Source organism: Mus musculus, chromosome 10 (assembly GCF_000001635.26).
Source record: "Mus musculus strain C57BL/6J chromosome 10, GRCm38.p6 C57BL/6J".
Lineage (NCBI taxonomy): Eukaryota > Metazoa > Chordata > Mammalia > Rodentia > Muridae > Mus > Mus musculus.
The window spans coordinates 120,139,960-120,157,411 of NC_000076.6; the positions used below are offsets into that span (position 1 = coordinate 120,139,960).

At 44.5% G+C, this 17,452-nt stretch overlaps 1 protein-coding gene across 5 annotated transcripts in view; it reads right to left on the reverse strand.

Annotated features, from left to right (window-relative positions):
* Positions 1–1,688: 1,688 nt before the first annotated feature.
* Irak3 (interleukin-1 receptor-associated kinase 3) overlaps positions 1,689–17,452 on the reverse strand; it is a 60,483-nt gene continuing 44,719 nt past the window's right edge. For all 5 annotated transcript variants that reach the window (NR_152856.1, NM_001359184.1, NM_028679.4 and 2 more), the window contains 4 exons: positions 6,472–6,670; positions 5,939–6,001; positions 5,687–5,851; positions 1,689–3,232 (listed from right to left, as the gene is read on the reverse strand). Coding sequence is in view for 4 of the 5 variants with exons in the window: in NM_001359184.1 (NP_001346113.1) it covers positions 2,756–3,232; positions 5,687–5,851; positions 5,939–6,001; positions 6,472–6,670 (904 nt within the window). In the remaining variant the exon portion in view is untranslated. The remainder of the gene's footprint in view (positions 3,233–5,686; positions 5,852–5,938; positions 6,002–6,471; positions 6,671–17,452) is intronic.

Sequence of the window (17,452 nt, forward strand, 5' to 3'; positions counted from 1 at the left end):
GGCACAGGCTGAAGACTTTTGATTCTTCTTGTGGGGAAGTGGAGAGTAATGGGGATTGAACACAGGGTCTTGTACATGCCGGGTTACTGCACTTCCACTGAGCTATAACCCCAGCTTTCATTTTGCTTTATAGCCCAGGCTACCCTTGAACTTTGTGATCCTCCTGCCTCAGTCCCCTATTGGCTCAGATTACAAACTTGTGCCACCAGGCACAAGTAATGTTTTTATACACACACACACACACACACACACACACACACACACACACACAATGCACTTTGCAAGTAAGTTGGAAAAACAGCTTGGGGTGCTCTGGGCAGGCAGATATGTTCACATCGGCCTGGGAGAATAAATTCTTCTAAGTGCTCTCCTGAGGTCTGTTTCAGGCTTGTCAAGCAGACTGAAGCTTCTTGTGTTTTAACCACACCCCCTGCCTCTTTAGGGAGACGTAGCTGTGTGTGTTTTTAACTTCTTTATTTTCCTGTCCTGCTTCTTATTTCCAATTACTTCCTCCTTCTCCAAGTTGCTGTTCTTCAACCTCGACTCCAACCATCCTGCCTCTCCAAAGACAAAAAGAAAGCTTGGTGCTTTCCTCGAAAGGGCAGACTCTGCAAACCCACTGGAAAAGGGTTCTTTGTTATTTCTATCCATAACCATAAAAAAAAAAAAAAAAAAACAAAAACAAAAAACAAAAAAAAAAAAAAAACCTTTGCTAATTTACTAAGCAATATTTACTACAGTTGGATTTTTATTATCTAAATCTGTAGTTATAGCTTCATGAAACACAATTCATAAGAAAGCACCAGCTCTGTGGAAGCTCTCGTGCTAAGTCCTGAAGAGATAGCCCCTAACACGCAGGAAGTGTGATGGAGTCATGGCCTCCAAAGAAACCTATGCTCCAAAGCCAGAAGAAACCTGTGAGTATTTTATAGCCCAATAGCATAGGAGGTTTGGGGTCAGAAGTAGTGATAATTTGCGGATCTTGAGAAAAAGAAAATGTCATCACCTCTTTGAATGGACCCAATGCAATCACTAGGCCCTTTATAAGAAAGAAGCAGAGTGTCATAAATGAAGAGAAAGAAGAGGAAGACCCTGGAAGAGAGGGGGAGGAGCCAGAGGGAAGACGAAGGGGGAGAGCCTGCAGCCTGGAGATATATACACTGGTTGCTCTGGTGGAGAAAGAGTCTACAGTCTGAGCAGTTCAGGGATAAAGGTGGCTTCCAGAGCTGCAAAAGACAGGCAAAGATTCTTCCCTGGAACCTCCTCGAGAAACACTCGAGCCTTCAGACCTCCAACGGTGTAGAAGTCAGTTGCATTACACCGCTAGCTTTGTGCTCATTTGTTACAGCAACAGGAAATGAATATTAAGATTTCGCAATCCAGTAAGTGGGGTGACATGAGCCATTCTGATATAATTCAGGAAGCAGACAGCACAAAATTAATACAAAGAAACCGCTGAGATCATTTATGCAGCAAGTCCTTCACTGAGGAGGTGAAGCTGAGGGGAGAAAGGCTCCCTGCAGGAGGGCTCCTTCGCAGAGCCTACAGCTGAGCGCAGAACAGGACCAACTGCAAAGTGATCCGGACTCTTATGATCACTTCTTTACCCCAGGGGAACAAAGAGGACTTGATTTAAATTTCCCACGTTCTACTGAGGATGTAGCAGGTTTCTGAGTTAACAAAACAACAACAGTGCTGTAATTCTTTAATATAATTTTTTTATATAACAATTGGAATGCCACAGGCAACTCTTCTAAGAATTTAAATACAGAGAAGCAGACTTTGGACTGGAATTCCCTCTCTACACAGAAAAAGCCCTAGCAAGGATGACTTGGCTCACTTCCGGACAGACCGGTTAACCAGCGATAAACAAGAGTAGCAACTGGCTGTAAAAACACAATTCCTTCCAAAGGCACCCGACGCCATTTACAAATTAGACATTCCCTACAACCTTTGCATTTGAGCAACTTCCCTATGACCATGGGAAGCAAATAGACTGTCAGTATCCCTAGCAGAAAGACTAGCATTAAGTGCCGGTGGTAATGATGGTGGGCTTTGTTGTTGTTTATTCGTTTGTTCTTGTGCAAATGATCTGACAACCAAGTCATGCCACAAAGTCACACTACGCAACAGATATCATATGAGAGATATAATTGGGGTGGGGTCAGGGAATGTATACAAAAGGCTGCCTCTGAGCAAGGATGGAAAAAGAAAGGGGTGGGCCCTGAAGACCTGGGTTTTATAAAGGACGTAGGGCATGCGCAGAGGGAGAGTGACACTGTATCATGATTGGCTGCTGGTGACTACTGGCTGCTGATGGTGAGTGACTGACTGCTGGCTTGGGGAAAAGGTGGTTCTGGTTCTGGAAGGTGGGTGGTTCTCTGTTCACCTATACCAAGATCTCACTCGGATGATGAGAGAGAGTGAGAGACTTAAGAGAGAGACTTGTCCTGCTACTCTTTGCTAGGTTTTGGTTGTCAGAACCCGGAATCTTGGATAATTCTGATTGGCTCCAGTTTAGCTTCTCAGGTTTGACTGAGAGGCGGTCACTTGAATAAAGCATCTCTTGAAATTATTCTGTTTGGAGGAAGGAATAGACTTCCTTGCTGCTAATCTGCACCATTCAAATTCTCCATCAGTTGGTCCCTTGGCTGTACTCACGGAGCTCAGAGCTCGTGTCTTTTCACGGGGATGCTATTTGCTCAGTGCCTTCAGTGACGTTTGCTTTTATTTTTTGCTTGATCTTCTGGTGGATTCACTGCTTTTTGGACTGTTCATGCTCACTGCAAAAGAGCCCAGAGGAACACCTCTTCTCCATTGGCTTGCTCCCATAAGAATGGCCTGGTACTTCCCAAGACGAGCCCAAACTGATCACAGTAGGACTTAAGTCCTGGGATGGCGCCACAAGCTCTGGGGACCAGCATTCCTCATGAGAAGAACTGGGCACGTTGCAATCCGCTTCACTTCCCCTGTTCCCTCTGTTTCGGTCCAAGCCTAGAAAGGTGACCTCAGACTGGCTGCATTCAAAGGGGGTTTTCTGAGTCACTCTATCTGTCCCCAAAACTTCCTTGGGAGGTACTGAATGGTTATTCTGGTTTTCATCATCTTCTACTGGAATACTTGGGACATTATCCAAGAACAGTGGAGAAGGACACCTGAAGGACTTCAAGGACGTGGGAGGGTCTTCTGCAAAATACAAGCTAGGCTGGGTGCTCTCCAGAGAGGACAGGACCTGAACGGCAAGGAAGCAAGCACACAAACACGGAGGGAAACTTCAGTGACAGTCCCGTTTACTTTTCTCTCTCTACATCATAGAGAATGTTCTCTCATTTTCCTAATAAGTAAATTAAGTAAGTAAGATAAAAAACAATAAAGTAAGTGCAAACATAGAATTACGAATTAGAAAAGATATTAGATATTGGAGAAGCCCCTTTATTCCGAGAGCCACATCAAGGAATTTGAAGGAAGGAATAAAAGAAACTATAGACTATCAAGGCACCTGACTTCACCCGTGAACTAGCCACTGCCTCTCTCTAGGCTGTCAGATGGGAATGGGTGGATTTTCAAACACAGAAAGTAGAGGATTCTCATGGGGCACACCAAGGGTGACCTGGCCTCCAGGTGCCAAATGCCATGACTCTCCAGTACACTTGGGATAAAACCCAACTCCAAGCAGAGAATGAATGTCCCTCTCTCACCTGGAAGCTCCTAAAGTTTTATTTCCTCCTGCTTCCTTTACCTCATCTTGCCTACATGATGCTGGATTTATAACTAAGGCTCTCCTCCATGATGCTGGCTTCCCAGAGTCTTACAGCTAAGGCTCACCTCCATGATGCTGGCTGTCCAGGGTCTCACAGTTAAGGCTCACCTCAATGATGCTGGCTGTCCAGGTCTTACAGCTAAGGCTCACCTCCATGATGCTGGCTGCCCGGTGTCTTACAGCTAAGGCTCTCCTCCATGATGCTGCCTGCCCAGGTCTTACAGTTAAGGCTCACCTCCATGATGCTGGCTGTCCAGGTCTTACAACTAAGACTCACCTCCATGATTCTGGCTGCCCAGGGTCTCAAAGCTAAGGCTGACCTCCATGATGCTGGCTGCCCAGGGTCTCACAGCTAAGGCTGACCTCCATGATGCTGGCTACCTAGGGTCTTACAGCTAAGGCTCACCTCCATGATTCTGGCTGCCCAGGGTCTTACAACTAAGGCTCACCTCCATGATGCTGACTGCCCAGGTCTTACAGCTAAGGCTTGTGACCTCTGAGTCATCCCTCAGGAGTGCTGATCACCTCTTCGGAGGATGTCCTCTCTCCTTACTGTTACCCATATCTGACCTGTTCCCAGATCATAGCTAAGCCATCACCTTCAGTAAGGATCTTCTGGTTGCCACAGACTGGCAACCCAACTCTATTCTGACTCTACCCTTCCTGGTCATCCTGGAATTCTGACTGCCATCATGCCTGCCTACTGGACTGAAATATCATGTCTATTGATCTGATTTCGTTGTATTGCAAGCTTGAGAATGGTCACCATATCTTGACCGCCATGTGTAGCAGGATTTCCCCTGTCCAATTAATTTAATTATTTATACAACAAGAAGTCTGTGATTGGACAGAGAAAAAGGGAGGCAGCTCGAAGAGCTGCAGAGATGGGGACAGAGAAGACAGGTAGGGACAAGGAAGCAAGATAGAGGGAGATGAACAGGGTGATACAGAATCCAAGTAATTTTAATAGCCCCAGGTAGATGTGTTATCATATAGGGTTAAAACAATTGGGGCAACTTGTCTAATCTAGGTGGGCAGCTTGTACCATTATCAATTGGTCCTGAATTGATTGTGCACGCATCCTGTGAATTGAAAATTTACTGAGATATAAATCTGACTGATTAATTATAAGCTTCTAGAGTTTTGTTTCTACCAGGTTGCTAGGTGTTGTGGTGGCTGACCTCAGTGTGGGCAGTTGTTGCGCGGGACTGGCATGGCCACGACCTGCCAAGGGAACTTAGTGAGTCTGGTACATTTCAGGACATTTCAGGAGCTCCAGGTCAAAGAGATCACCGAGTTCAGAGCACCCCACTGGAGCCATGTGTCCCACCAGTCCCTGGTGTAGCATGAGCTATTGATAGTTGTTTTAATATTTCCCACAACAGCTATGTATCCCTGGTACCCCAAATATAATATTTGCTTATAAATGAACAGATCACATCTATGACAAATACATTTTAAAACAATGAAAACAAATATGTACCCTTTAAGGGGTCAGACTGTTAAATAAAATGCCCCTTTCAAACTACTTTTCATTAGATTAAAAAAAAATTATCAATGGAGGTGGGAGTGTTCTGGGGAGCTCACCGGGAGGTGACAGGATAACTTATTGTTTGCAAGCATTCTGGGGGGTCAAACTCAAGTCAGCAGGCTTGCCTGGTAAACATGCCTTTACTTACTAAGCCACTTTACTGGCCCCATATTTGATATTTTATAACACTCTGGTTTTACCTAGTAATGGCTTCTACAACCACAGCAGGAGTGTGAGGTGTTTGTTTGTTTTAAGCTAGAAAGGTTATCTATTAGTCTAGAATTCTCTGTGGGAAGCTGAATTTGTCACACTAATGAAGAATTCACTTGGATGCACAGTTTATCGGACTCAGATTCCCCATGGCTCGTCTTTCAATAAAACCTCACATATCTTACTTCGTCCATCGTGGGTCTTAACTTGGCCTTCGTTGCCACACACCGGCCCGCCAGAGAGAAGAGCTTTGCAGAGAAGTTCCGAGGACAGGGTGGTATCTTCCTGTCTAAGAAGGACAGGCAGGAGTCTAGGCCTCTTTTCTCCATCAGTTCCATGAGGAGGTCCCGCTAGGAAGAGGAAAGGACAGAGTTGATTCCTGGGACTCTATCAGACAACTAATTGGCAAACGGTGCCCGCATGAGCGCAGTTCTTACCAGCTGAACGTGTTTCGGGTCATCCAGCACCACTTTGCAGCCCGTTAGAACCTCCATGATCACCTACGAGGAACATCCATCCACCAAGTCAGCCACAGAAGTTGAGAATGAATACAGAATTAGTTTCAACTATTTGACATGACAATGGATTTGGTTCTAATTAATGTGCATGTATTTTGTTACTTCAAGGATTATGCGAAAATTAATGTGTCGGGTAATGAGTAACAGAAAATCAATAGGTGTAAAAGTTAAAACTCTTAAAATTTTTCCTCTAAGCCAGTGGTCCTCAACCTGCCTAATGCTGTGACCTTCTAATACAGTTCCTTGTGTTGTGGTGACCACCAGCCATAAAGTTATTTTTATTGCTACTTCATAACAGTAATGTTGCTACTCTGATGAATCTTAATGTAAATATCTAATATGCAGATGACCTTAGGGGATCCCTGTGAAAGTTTGAGAGGCACTGCTGTCGGGATTTAGAGCCCTCATGGCAGTGAATACTCTTCCGTAGCTAGCCAGCAGGCGACACTCACGATTCCGAAGCTGTAGACATCAGTTTTAACGGAAAGTCTTCCCTGTCTGATGTATTCTTCTGGCATGTACCACAGATGTTTCCTGCCACCGCCGGTCATATTTATGGTAGAACTCTGCTGCTCTAGATTGGGTCGGAAGTGCGCTGCAGCAAAATCCGTTAGTTTGGGTTGGAGCTGGTCATCCAAGAGTATGTTTGCACTGAAAGTGTGGACAAAGACAGACAGGACAAAACATCACAGAGGCTGAGCTACGACATGGCTGAGTGATTCAGAACACTGTAAGATGAAGTCAAACATAGATCCCCTTGAGCGAGTACAAATTCAAACCTTTTTCTTCAAGCATAAACATAAATTTAAGTGAAACCTAAAGAGAAAAAAATCTGACCCATGAACAGTGGGTATTTCAGATTTTGAAACATGTGTAGATGCTGTGCCAACAGGACAAACTAAGATTAACCACATCAGGTTGCTTGTACTCTTATGGGGACCATGAGCTCAGTTTTAAGCAGCTAGTAGTGGAATCTGTTATATGCAGAGAGGTGTGTTATGGAACGCTAGGCTTCCTAGAACCATTACCCTAGAAAGACTTGAGGAGTCTTTGACAGCCCCTATTTCAATGGTTCCCAACCTTCCTGGCACTGCACCCCTTTAATACAGCTCCTCGTGTTGTGCTGACAGCCGGCCATAGAATTCTTTTCATTGCTACTTCATAACTGTCATTTTGTTACCGTTATAAATTGTAATGTAAATGTCTGATGGGCAGGATACCAGATATGTGACCCCAAAAGAGGTCACGACCCACAGGTTGAGAACCACTACCTGATTTTACTACTCATCCCACCTCAGAATTCCATCTCTATGAGTTTCATTTTAGCTTTGAGACTCACTCGAAATGTGGAATATCGAGGAAGCAAAGGCAGAGAGCATAGAATTCATTTAGGGGGACTGTCACATTAAAAATAATCATGTCACATTTTAGATGGGATTAAGTATTGGTTTACATTATGCCTCAAAAGCCTGTCATAGGACAACAGGAGAGGAGAAGCCCAGAGGGACATACATTCCACACAGCAGAAGTCCTTCCCCAAGTTCTGAGACCTTCAGTTCTTGCATTTGAGGCCAGAACAGCAGAATCCATGACACTGCTCATGGAATATAAAGTCCATTGGCTGTCTGGGATGGCTGTCTGGGATGGCTAGATACACTGTAGCAGGAATGGCTGGATACATTGTAGCAGGGATGGTTGGATACATTGTGGCAACCATGAAGACTGTCAATCAGCCATAAGGGAGCAGGCAGAGGCTGCCACAGTGGTTGGAGGCCTTGAGTAAGTAAGTGACCTTCTGTTTCAGTTTTGCTTAGGGCTCTTCAGACCTTGTTTGTATCCTGATGTTGAGACATTTTCTACTTAGCTTGCTCATCCAAATGTCAAGGCACAGATTTTGCAGTACTATGCGCTATTATCAAATGTAGTAGCGGCCAGTGGGTAAAAGGTTCGTAAGCCTGAACAAACACCAAATCCTACAAATGTCCCAAAGGCCTCTGCTGTCCCAGTACAAGAACATGACTAGGCAGGGCAAATTCTGAACTGTTACCCTCCAGAGGAAGACAGGACTGAGAGACTATGGTGGGATTCATAGTGGATTTGAGCACATTAGTTCTGTGTTTGTAACTAAGGTTTCATTCCAGACTTTGCTAGGACCAAGTTGACAACAGATGAAATGAAGTGATGTCCTAGGTTCTTTTAAGAATAAAAACGTGAAGAGGAAGGAAGATGGCTGCTGACGTCAACCAGTGTTACCAGCCACAAGTAGCTGTAGTATCGTAAGGTTAGATTATTGGGATAAAGCTTTTATCATTATCAATTGGCTCTGAAATTATTGTATTGGCATCTTGTAAATTGTGATATTATTGGTACATAAATTTGATTGGTTAATTTTAAAAAAGAATTAAAATGTATTTTAAACTCTGGCTCTTCCCTCCACAGAGTGGAATAAAGAAAAACAGTTAAGTGCCAAGGGCTGACTTTATTATGCCCTGTTTGCTCCGTGTGATAGTCTCAGCTGTACGGGAATAAGCCAGGGGCTGTGTCCCCAAGGTTTGTACCAGTGATCACAGTCCTTAACTTTTTCCTTCCCTGCCTTTTCTTGAGTGCCCAGCAACTGCCAGAGGCAACTTGTATCTCCCCCATGACCCACCTCTGTGCCATTCCCCACCCATTCTTTCATTGTCTCAGTTGGAGAACAGCATTGGGCATCCTGCCATTCCTCTGAAGATGCCTGACAGGCGAGCATCAGATCCTACCTTCTCTCCAACACTAAGTAAGAAGGCATGCTTAAAGCCGTGCAGTGGTGGCGCACGCCTTTAATCCCAGCACCTGGGAGGCAGAGGCAGGAGGATTTCTGAGTTCGAGGCTACCCTGGTCTACAAAGTGAGTTCCAGGACAGCCAAGGGCTATACAGAGAAACCCTGTCTCAAAAAACCAGAAGAAGGAGGAGAAGGGGGAGGAGGAGAAGGAGGAGGAGGAGAAGAAGAAGAAGAAGAAGAAGAAGGAGGAGGAGGAGGAGGAGGAGGAGGAGGAGGAGGAGGAGGAGGAGGAAGACACGCTTAAATCTCCTGTAACTGCACACTTCGGTTGCTCAAATCTGGGGCTTCTGGACCTACCCTTATGCTTTCATAATTTGGGAGAATATGAACGTGTGGGTTTGTCAGTTGAGTTAGGAGATGAGACAGACAGAGATATCTCCAACCCTTATGGCAGGACTCATACGACAAGATGGAGCTGAGGGTGAAGTCCGGAATGCCTTGGGGAAAATCTGCAAATTTCTACGAAAGAAGCCAGAGGCAAAGGGGGGCAGTAGAATCCCCTACCCTGTGCCTAGTAAATCTGTGACACAGGCACACATGCTCCCGTGTGTCTGAAGGGGACCTACGGCTCATTATAATACTAAAAGGCACCTCCCTGGGTGGAGATTTAAGATGCTGAAGGGACACATGAAGTTGTTTGTAGTAGAAGTACATGGGAGGTTGTTGGAACTTTTGCCCCTTTGCCTGCCATGACCAGCTTCCTCCCGTAGAAACATAACTTCTTCTTTTACCCAGTTTATACTACTTTCTATGTCTCTGTCCATTGCCTAATTCCAAAACACAAAATAGTAGGAAACTCTCAGAAGTGACCAGCCAACTCTCCTATCCTATGACATCATGAGTTACTCTCCCCCATCCCCACCCCACCCCCACTCCAGTTTTTACTACTCTGGGAGGCACTTCTGAGTACCCCTGTGTCATCTCTGCACAGAGGAAGATGTCAAAACTCTAAACACCACTTTTTTTTTTGGGGGGGGGGGATATCTGTATAGCCCTGGATGAGGTTAGCCTCAGATTTAGAAATTCATTTGCAGCCGGGCGGTGGTGGCGCACACCTTTAGTCCCGGCACTTGGGAGGCAGAGGCAGGCAGATTTCTGAGTTCGAGGCCAGCCTGGTCTACAAAGTGAGTTCCAGGACAGCCAGGGCTACACAGAGAAACCCTGTCTCGAAAAACCAAAAAAAAAAAAAAAAAAAAAAAAAGAAAGAAAGAAATTCATCTGCCCTGCCTCCCAAGAGCTGGCGTTAAAGGTGTGTACCATCACCATCTAGCTGACTGCCACATTTTCAATGTCTTCCTCCTTCACCCCAGTTCTCCAGCAGTCATGGTATTCTGATTAATATGTTAGGCAGTTGAAAATGACAAACCTGAATCTAAACACCACATAGGATTCCCTGGAGGGTTTTTTTTTTTTTTAAATATGGGAAAGATGTGTGGGGAGAGGGAGAGGGACAGCAATAACAACAAAATCCATAATCCTAGCCATGAACTTGACCTAGAGCAAAACAAGTTGGAAGCTTGCCGCAGACCCTCTGGGCCCCTTTGTCTGTGTGGAACGGGTCTCTAGTCTCAGGTGGACAAAGCGTAGGATGAGTGACAAACAGACACACACAGGAGAGGTCATGTGGAATCTGAGTGTAATTTTTGAATCGAGCATCAGACTTTTTATGCAGAGGACAATAAGTGAAGGAAGATGGAATATTGTAACTTGTTTAGGAGCCCACAGCCCCGGCCTGGGACTGAGAACAAAGCAGAACAGCCCTCAGGCATGCCAGGGCAGGGCTGTTGTTAAGGCATTCCTAAGAACATCTTGGCTGTAAAGATGAAAAGGTATTCAAGGACAAATAGGGCTACATTATCTGGGTTGACACCATCTGGCCGGAACCTCCCCTCAATCCGAGGACTAGCAGGGCTATCTTGTCTGAGTCAGCACCACCTGGCCGGAACCTCCCCTCTGTCTATTACCCCTTGGTGTCCGGTAAAGCCATACATCAATTGATTATTGGTTGTTATGTGAACAAAGATAAGCCCCAGCCCACAGGATCAAAGCCCTGATGCCCCTTTTTGCTGACCTGTAATCTTTCTGTTAAAGAACCAATCCCATGCCTTTGTCAAAATTCCTTTGCTTCTAGCCCTTTGCTTCTTTAAAAACCCCTAGCTTCCGAGCCCCGGGGTCGACTCCCCTGCCTCCTGCGCGAGGTACGTGTCGGGCCGGAGCTCTGCCAATAAAGCCTCTTGCAACAAGAGAGGATTCTTGTGTTCGTGGGTGCTTCCTGTCCCTGGACTAGAGTGGAGGTCCCCATATTTGGGGTCCAACATAAGGAAGTTGGGTGACAAATTCGCAAGGTACAATTGAGGTAACCAGAATCTTACATAAAACAGAGCAATGCAAACACAAAAGGTCTAACGGGAACCACCTGGGATAGAATACATTGATAACAGCTGGGATCAACAAGGGCTCTGCCTAAGATTCACTAATCTTAGAAGCCAGGGTCAAGGGCTTTGCGCCCTTTCCATAGTTCCTATTTTAGTCTCTTGTATAGTCCACCTTCCCCTTAAATTTACACATTGTAAATACGTGTGTATGGGTGTAACTGCTATAGTTTCTGGTTTTTCCTTTGGTCTGAAACTTCCTTCTTCCTTAGTGATGGTAAATTCCTGTGTAAGGGAGTGACTTAGCTTTTACAATCTTACTAAATTCCAAGCCCTTGATCTTGGTCAAGGACCTTCTAGAACTGTTGGAACACTGGCAGAAGGCTTTAGCCATGTCAAAATTCAATTTTAAAAAGCACTTATAATAGAAAAATACTGAAAGAGAGCACGTGGATCCATACACTAGGCTAACTCGGTAATGGAACGCGGGAATGAAAAATTAATGTATGGGTAGAGAACACTAGACTCCAGGAGGAGAGCTTCCTTAAAACTCTTTTGCCTCATAAGTGACTTTTAAGCCTTTCGGCTTGTCCAGCTGACTCAACCGGAGAGCGTAACAGAAGCTGACAGCAACGGGTGAGTCACATGACTCTGAGAGCAGAGGTGATCTGGGTGACCACAAACCATGCCACCCAAAACACCCATGGAGGTCATGGGGTCAGCGAGGGGGCATGGGTCAGACAGGATGACCTGAGGACACTTCCCTTACACATTGAATACTGACATCTGGTGAAGAGGTGAGTTCTTGCCAGCAGGCCTTAGGGCTGAGCGCACATTTTGAAACCAGTGATTTATTTGGTTCAAAAGAATGGTTACAAGGAGGCGAGAAAGAGGAAGGCTCAGGTTTAGGAAAGTGGGACTTGTAAAAACTTGTAAAACCTTGTCAGGCTCTACACGAATGCTTTCCCCTGTCCCCTACTTCAACCTAAAATAGAATCTTCAGTTATCAAGTGCCTCTAGCTACCACTCAGTATGTTTGTTCTGCAGCGTGAGAAGGGACTGACAAAAAGAAGAGACAGTTGAAGTCGCACCAACACAAAGCCAAAGCGCAGCGTGCTGATGCTTCTGGCCGTTACAGAGGCAGGCAGTGCAGCTTTGGCCCACACCTGCACCTCATGTTTCTACTTCCCATTCCCTACCCCTTACTCTAAAAGTATTTGCTGTAACAGAGAGGCCAATGGGATTTGTAATTCTTTAGATAGAAGGATCCCCGACCGAGACCTTGGGGCAATCCTGACCAGGTGGTGACATTGTACGTTACTCAGGTGTAGTGACTTAACACTATTTTTTCTTTAAGGAACATGACTCCCCAAACATACTCATACTAAGAACATCTTTCTCTGCTCATCACTAACTTTCCTGGTTTAGTAGAAACAGGCCTTAAAAATTAGGATGATGTATATAGATTAAAATGTAAGATTTGAATGATAAGTTGTGTCTAACAAGGTTGCGTTTGACCCAGAGGATAAGAACTGATCTTTAAAGACATTACATATATTTAGAGGGACTTTTTTGAGGCTCGGTCAATTGTCACATTCTGGAACCAGGTTTCTTTTCAACTTCAACAACTCAGTGCCTATAGGGGCGGGTATGAGAGGATTAAAGGATCAATCCATCCAGCTGGTCTTGCATCCACGAGGTGTTCTATTAAACAGTAAACTGACTCTCAGCCTTCACAAGTCTGCAGCTCTCAGCTGACTTGCCCAGGAGGACTGGGATAAAGACTGAAAGAGGCAGAGTCACCAAACAAGAGTGTCCTGTGGCCGATAGACCAACCTGCGGCTGTCTATCCACCCTACCGGCCTCCTCCCATACTTATAGACCGGCATATAAGAAACGCTGTGTGTGCTCTCTCCCGCACTCTAATCTTGTGTCTCTGGTCAGTTTCCATTGTTCAGACATCCCCGTTGAAGCTTCCTGTCTCCCTCCTCTAATGCAGAAGCCTGTTTCACCAATGGCAACACCATCCTAGGACCTGAGTTTATAGGACCTGTTGGAAACACTCACTGAGGTTAAGTTCCTGATTTGGAGCCATTAGCAGGAATGAACGTCTGGGATGGGAACTGCTGTGGGTAAAATGTCTCTCAATGTAAACTTATCTATAAATGTGAACACGCAAGGTCTAGCGCTATCAGATGCTTTAAGAGATCCTGTAATTGGAAAATATCTTCACTTCCTAAAGATAAATGTGAGTCTTCTGCCAAAGCTACAGGCTGCATTCTGGATTCTCTCTTTGGATCCTCTCCTTCTCAACTCCCCACCATCTGGTAGTGGGTTTTGTTTTTATAACATCCTCTTAAAGAGTTCAGATTACTAAGATATTTTTTGGGCTAAATGAACTGCCAGAGTTGCTGAAAACACCTCTGGAATGTGGGCTTCGCTTCCTCCTGTGGGTGTTCCTCAACCGCAAGCCAGACATTTTGTTTGCTTGTTTGTTTTGGTTTTTATTGTTTTTGTCTTTCGAGACAAGGTTTCTCTGTATAGCCCTGGCTGTCCTAGAACTCACTTTGTAGACCAGGCTGGCCTCAAACTCAGAAATCTGCCTGCCTCTGCCTCCCAAGTGCTGAGATTAAAGGCGTGCGCCACCACGCCTGGTGACATTTTCCTTCTTAGAAAGAGAAATCTCTCTCTGCTGGAACAAACCAGACTAATGGCATGGATCTTCAGAACTAATCTCTCTCCCCACAAGAGTCTGACATCATCATCTCAGAGAGTGCCCATGGTGCTTCTCTTTCTCAATTCCTGTGTCTGTTGATGAGGCCAACACACCCCTTGTAAGCCCAGGCCTTTAAATTCCCTAATAAGAGCATGGTTGTTGGGAATACAGAGACATAGAAAGGCACCTTCCCTTTCTCATCTGTAGCCATGTGACAGGCAAGTCATGTGACAGACAGGTCACATGACAGGCAAATGCCTGGTTTTTCTAAGCCTTAGCTTTCCTCCTAGAAATTCATTTCAACTACAAATGATAATGTTCAGACCTACACTCGGGGTTAGTGAAAGACTGACAAGGGTTTCTGTGGGATTCTGTATGGGAGCTGAAGTCCTTGGCTTAGACTGAACCCCGCAGTCCACCTGCAGTCTAGCTCCAATCCTTCGCGGATAAGTATTTACCAGTGCCATAGGACGAATCGCATGCGGCTGTCTCTGGTGACCTTTGTGCTGCTCCATGCAGAAGGCCTCTTCCCGTGTTATTCTTACCCAACACCTCTATGTGCCACCAGAATCACTGTTGCCATAAATTCTCCGCTGAACCTCTCTGAAGCCCACTGTGCCTCCTGCCTTTTTTTTTTTTAATTTATCTATTTAATGCATGTGAGTTCACTGTCACTGTCTTCAGACACACCAGAAGAGGGCATTGGATTCCATTACAGATGGTTGTGAACCACCATGTGGTTGCTGGGAGTTGAACTCAGGTCCTCTGTTAGAACAGCCAGTGCTCTTAACCACTGAGCCATCTCTCTAGCCCATGCCTCCTGCTTTTAAGTTACTATTGGACACCTACTGTATGCCATTTGGTACTTAATGGAGCCCACCTTGTATTGTTTGCACAAGCGTAATGATGAGCCTACAACAGATACCAAACATCTATTCGTGTAACCATTTCCTCAAGGGGATGTGAAGCCCTCGAGTAGTTTAGACTACCAAGCACGGGAATGATAACTATATGACCCAGACGTTGTTGAGCATCCTCCTGTATTACCTACGGACATCGTTAATTGAATTCCAAAAGCACTCGGACAAGATTCTCTCTCTCCCCTCTGTCCTTGGGAAGTCATTACTAATCAACCAAAGACAGAGTGTGAGTTAAAACATTCCGTTAGCTATCTGCAGCCGTGACTTGTTATGGCTGCTCTAACACACCGATTCTTGGACTTATTCTTTGGAAAAAAAATAGTTAAATAGTAGAGCCAGGACTGAAAATTAACCTCCCATTTCCATGTTGGGTACCGTTTTGATTTACAACAATCAACTGAGAAAAGTGTTCATTCAGCTATCTGAACAGAAAATTAAAATCTATTGATTACAAGGAGACAAAAAATGAACCTCTCCCCCCCCCTCTCTCTCTCACACACACACACACATGTGCGCGCTCATGTGTGCATGTGTGTGTGTGTGTGTATGCATGTGCATGTGTATGTGTGTGGCCCTAAAGGCTTAGCGACAAGATTTTAAGTCAGTGTACAAAAGTTTTGATAATTGGATCTCCTCTCATAGAGTTCAGGGTCTCCCCAGAAAGCCAGAGTGGAAGTGAGTCAGATGGAAGTATTTGGAGTTTGAAGACATGAGACTCACATGGGTAGAATATGATGATAGCTTCTGCCAGGCCCTAGGCTGCTCTTACCGTTTAGTAACTCACTTCATCCTCAGAGCCCTGGAAGGCAGCACCTTGGTATCTAGTTCCAGATGGGAAGGAGAGAAAGCACTGGGGACTAGGGGCTTATCCCAAAGTCTAATGCTGGAAAGGGGTGGGAACAGAGGCATGATCTGAGGGCCGCACTCTTACCCAGTGACAAGTGGCTGCAAAAAGGAGGGCATAGAAAAGTATAGGGGAGAGTTTGTAGAAAGAGGGCATTTCAGAATCACTCTTGAGTGTGGCTCCTCTGTAGGCAGAAGGACAGAGGTGCCACCCTCTCTCTGTATGAATCCCACACAATGCAAAAACAGAGAAAAAACCAAGCCAGGATTGGAAAGAATATGAAACTATATACCACTCTTCTGTCACCAACTCCTGGTTCGTGGGCAGAGCACAGAACAAATGTAGATAGTTTTACAAAGTGAAAGAAATATAAAGCAAAAAGTCAGCTCGGCTGGACTAGACATGGAAACAGGAAATGGCCAGGTAGTGTGAACCCAACCTTGACGATGGATGTCCTGGGCACTGGCTATGGTGTCATGCCTGATTTCTCTCCAGGGACTGTGTGAGCATCATTCCATTTTGTTTAAACAAAAGGAGCCAGACACCAGGCTGCTGAGTACTGTCTTCATGATCTTCACTGGGTGTGTGTGGGGAGGGGATGCTGGAGAGGCTAAATGAGGACCTGGCATTAAATCATGACCCGTGGTGTTTAAAACCATGCAGGTGGCCAGAATTAATTTTTTCTTCTTCTGTAAAGGTGAGTTAAGGACTGGTCCTCAGAAGTCGCTCAGGCTTGGGAGCCACCTCTGACTCTTCCACTATTCCTTTTGTCAGGTGTTGCATCCAGGTGGGAGCTGGTCAAAAGCTGTTTGATCATGGCTTGTTTGGGAGCATTAAGGAGATTCTTCTGAGCTGACCCTCCCCTCTGTACCATGGACATCAGTTAGAGTCTACTCAGGGGTGTCTCCATGGCCTATGTAACAAGACCATAGCAAAGGACTCAGAAGTAGGAGACAGGACATTTTGAAAGATGATCCACAGTCTCCTGGGACTTCATTGATCTTAAGGGGCAAAAATATTTTCTCTTTTAACCCCTCTATCTGAATGACAGGCCTCCAAGAATGGTTATTAAACACCCAGGAGGTCAATTATACCAGTTTGGTATAATTTCTGTGTCATATTTATATAAAGAGTGGGTAAAAACCAAATGCTCTTAAATGAATTCTGGCTAGATGTATATATTTGTTCTTTTAAGTCCGTACTTTAACTTTTACCAAGGGCAGATAAATAAGAGAATGCTGTAGATCTGAGAAGAGGTTTGGTAGCACTCTATTGAACTTGACCTTAGAAATTTAAAATCATCGGTGTATAATCACTAAATACATATAATCACATATATTATAATGTATGATATAATGATAGTGGGTATATGCAATCATATTTATTATAATGTATATGATACATTATAATAATGTATTATAATGTATAATAAATGTATTATAATAGAAATGATATAATCATATACAAATATATGATCATATATAATGGTATTGATGATATATAATTATATTATCTTTTACATGCATGTATAATTTACCCAGACCTTTATGACTTGCCTAGACTTCTCAGTTCTGTCTTTATCTTTAAAAGTCATAAGGATGAAAGATATTGAGCCTTTTAATAGTAGAACTAATTAGAGACAAGGGAATTTTTTTCATATTAGTTGGATTGAGAGAGAAAGGATGATGACAGATTGTTGGGGGTTTTGTCCTAAATTGTTAATTAATTAATTAATTAATTAATTAATTAATTAATATTTGAG